Here is a 3,512-nt window from a genome sequence, read left to right as displayed (position 1 = left end):
ATAGTGAAACCAAGGGATTACTCTACAGAAGCAATTGTGATATTAATTTTATAGTTATATCCTCAGTGCATTAAGCATTTCAAGATCTTAGAACAAAGTGTCCGAAATATGATTCAGAACGGTACTTGTGGATTGCAGAGGACTCGACGAAATGAGAAGAAAATATGAAATTGATGGCACGATAGCAACTATACTTGCAACACCAGCAGGCAAGAAGTAGCGGTAATCAAAATTTTAAGAGATGCAAATGTGTTCAAAGAAATTTAGTCTCTAAGTTTTGATTGTATTTTTATTCTTTTCTTTTCTCGTTCAGTAAATGACGCGAATGTCATGTGATAAAGTGTCTTAAATCAAATATTACAAAAAAACACGTGCGATCTCATTTGTATTCCATTAATTTCATCAAAAGAGCAGTCAGCTTGCGGGCTTCCAAGCCAATTGTCGGGGGTTGTTCACCGGTTTCCTCCAGCGGGCCCGTGAGCACTGACGGTATGGTTATTCCATACGCCTCGCAAGCTCGCAAAAAACTGACCGTCTCCTGAATCGCTATCGATGGCAGGACGACCGTCTGCTTGGCCAATCCGGTGAGCAATCCGAGCACACATCGTTTAACGTGAAGCCATGTGTCAGCACAGAGTCTCGCTCCGGAGCCTCCGTCCAAAGCATGAGCAATCCTGGACAGTCCAAATTCATAGTTCCCCTTGGCGCAGTACAAAGTCCCGATCACCAAATTAACTATGCACAAGTGCAAACACTGTCCATTTGCGTTTCCCTTGCGTTCCTCGGCTCGTTCGACTTTTCGCATCAGTTCTTCGGCCTCCTCGTTTTGTGATGTCATTATGTACGCCACGCAGAGGTTCGCCAGAACCGAGGCGGACACTGCCAGAATATCGTCATAATTTTGCCTTACGATCGGTTCGTAAAAAGCTGCGGATTCTTTGTACCGATCGCCACGCATAAAAAGCACATGAGCGGCATGCAAGCGCCAGCTTGGAGTTTCCGAGCAGAATTCGGCGCTTGCTCGAAACTCTCGCTCGGATCCCTGAAAATCATCTACACGCCATGGAATCCACGCTCGAGCCATTGCCACGGGGAGATAGCTCTCCAGAGCGGATTCATACTCACGCAGCGCCATTCGGAGCGCATTTTGGTCGGGTGCCGATCGACATTCCTGCACTTTGGCAGCCAGAGATCGCAGTCTGCCACCGATGTTGTTTGCCAAGACACCCAGCTTCTGTTCCGCTTCCTCCGGGGTTGACTGAGCGGTTATGAGAGCATCCAGGAGGTCATACAGATAGGGCGATAGATATTTGTAGGTGAGATGGGTATGTTCGGCGAGAATGTCAGCCGCGGTGTCATACATTTCGTGTTTGCAGCAAAGTAGAAGAAGATTAGCGAATGTTTCCGGTGGGCAAGCCGGTGGACCAAGCTCTAAAAGGAAGGCCAACCTCCGAAGACCGGCGCCTCCACCGATGGGATCGGTTAGGGCCATGTTGTGCAATGTTACCGGATCCAACTCTGGCTCCGATCGAGGTGGTAGATCGGTTAGAGCTTCACGGGCACCCTCAGCTGAAAAAATATTAAATTCGATCATACGAACCACCTTCCGTGCGATATGCCATGACTCACCATTGCCCTCCTGAAACTCGATCGCTGCCTTCAAGTTGAACGCTTGTGCCAAACCGGACGCTGCCAGCGCGGGAGGATTTCCTACGCTCCGTGCTCCACCCTCTGTTTCCGCCTGAGCCCCCACTCCCAGCTCGGGATGATTCCTGATACCACGTTCCACAATTTCTGCAATATAGTTGAGCGCTTGGGAGTTTTCCTTCTTGCGGTAATGACACAACGCTGAGTTGTAGGCAGTGTGTGGATGGAAGCCACCCGCTTGCAGAGCGGCTGCGTACCGCTGCAACGCATCCTCGTACATATTTGCCTGGTACAGCAAACACCCTTCGTCGTTTTTCAGAGCGACTTCCTGACCGCATCCCTGGCGCTGCAGCAACAGCGATTGAGCAGTTGAATAATCTTCATTCCCATAAGCAATACACGATTGAAGCTGCAGCACTTTTTCCTTCAAATGGGGAGCATCCAACGTGGAGATGATTTTCTGAGATTCCTCGAAAAGTCCTGCCTGGTAGAGCGACTGAGCGTAGTACAGCTTGTACTCGGGCACATCCGGGACCAAGCTGACCAGATGCTCGTAACTATTGGACGCCTCGATGAAGTCCTGCGTTTGATAGTAACAATGGCCCAGCAGGGACAGACCAGCGCGTGTTGTAGACACTTCCGGAATGCCATTGAGTACGTTGATAGCCTCGAGGAAGCGCTCCTCTTTGATCTATAGTAAAAATAATTCACTACAAATTGGCGGAATCTTAAGCCGCATTCTATACCGACCATGCTGTAAATAGTTTTTGTATACTCTCCATCACGAATTAACATGTTTTGAGAAAACATTTTTCGCCCAGAACGGATGAAAATGTACGTGGCACTATCGATTATACAGATTTGTGTTTGGTGCCAACATTGCCATAGCGATGGCGCCGGCAGAACGAGTTCTGCGCGTTACCCACGCGCACTCACAGTATGTAGGAAACAGAAACCCTTTCCAACGGATCCCTAACTAAGTGAAAACATTTGAAAGGACGTAATAACTTTTGTTCTTGATTCGGCCAATAGCAAAACAGTAACTTATGGTTGTCATTTTCTTGAGGAATAAAAGGTAATTAAAAAACGGGCGAAATTTCTCTCAAAAAATTAAGACGTCGTCAGCCACTTCCATATTCAATACTTAGTGTGGCCTCCTTTTGCCTGGATCAGGGCTTGTCATGAATTCTACCCGCTTTTGACATACATTGGAATTGATTTCGTCCCATTGATCAATGATGCCCAACTTCAACTCTCTTAGATTCATCGGATTGCACAGCGGTTAGAGAGCTTTAGTTTGATTGATAGAAACAATGAAGTTTTTAATGCATTTTCGGCGTGCAAAGTCAATTAAAATGCTCATTTACTTTTAGTTTTTTTTTCATCTAAAATGTTACTTAAGGGAGTATTCTAGTCTAGAAATTTGAAAAAAAAATTTGTTTTCTTTCATATTTCTGTACTTTAGGCACTCAAGAATATACTCTAGAAAGGACTTATCGAAAATCCTATTACTTACCAAGTAAGAGCCATTTTGGTGATGCGATATCTAACCTAAAGGGTGTGTCACATCAAATTGCATTACGGAAAAAACGCTGTAGAAATTTAATTTTTAGGAATTATATCTTCAGCTTTCGCTTATAATCAGAAAAGAGTGTATAGATCACGTTGGCCATGCTTCACTGTCAATTTTTCGTAAATTTGGAAAAATGTCGTCGAACGAAAAAGAGCGTCGTGAATTAATCCTGCGCACTCATTTCGAGAATCCGGAGTTGTCACATCGGGACATCGGTAAGATGCTGGGAATCGTCCAATCCACGGTCAACAGAGTACTAAAACGATACTTCGAGAACCTAACCATCGACCGG

At 45.7% G+C, this 3,512-nt stretch overlaps 1 protein-coding gene across 1 annotated transcript; it reads right to left on the bottom strand.

Annotated features, from left to right (window-relative positions):
- Positions 1 to 200: 200 nt before the first annotated feature.
- LOC129769785 (tetratricopeptide repeat protein 30 homolog) lies at positions 201 to 2,796 on the bottom strand. The gene is made up of 3 exons (XM_055772253.1): positions 2,398 to 2,796; positions 1,630 to 2,338; positions 201 to 1,569 (listed from the first exon to the last, which is right to left on the bottom strand). The coding sequence occupies exons 1-3, from the start codon at positions 2,455 to 2,457 to the stop codon at positions 380 to 382; spliced, it is 1,959 nt and encodes a 652-aa protein (XP_055628228.1). The 5' UTR covers positions 2,458 to 2,796; the 3' UTR covers positions 201 to 379.
- Between the last annotated feature and the right edge of the window lie 716 nt (positions 2,797 to 3,512).

This window comes from Toxorhynchites rutilus, chromosome 1, assembly GCF_029784135.1.
Source record: "Toxorhynchites rutilus septentrionalis strain SRP chromosome 1, ASM2978413v1, whole genome shotgun sequence".
Classification (NCBI taxonomy): Eukaryota; Metazoa; Arthropoda; class Insecta; order Diptera; family Culicidae; genus Toxorhynchites; species Toxorhynchites rutilus.
This window is presented reverse-complemented; position numbering and strand designations above follow the sequence as displayed.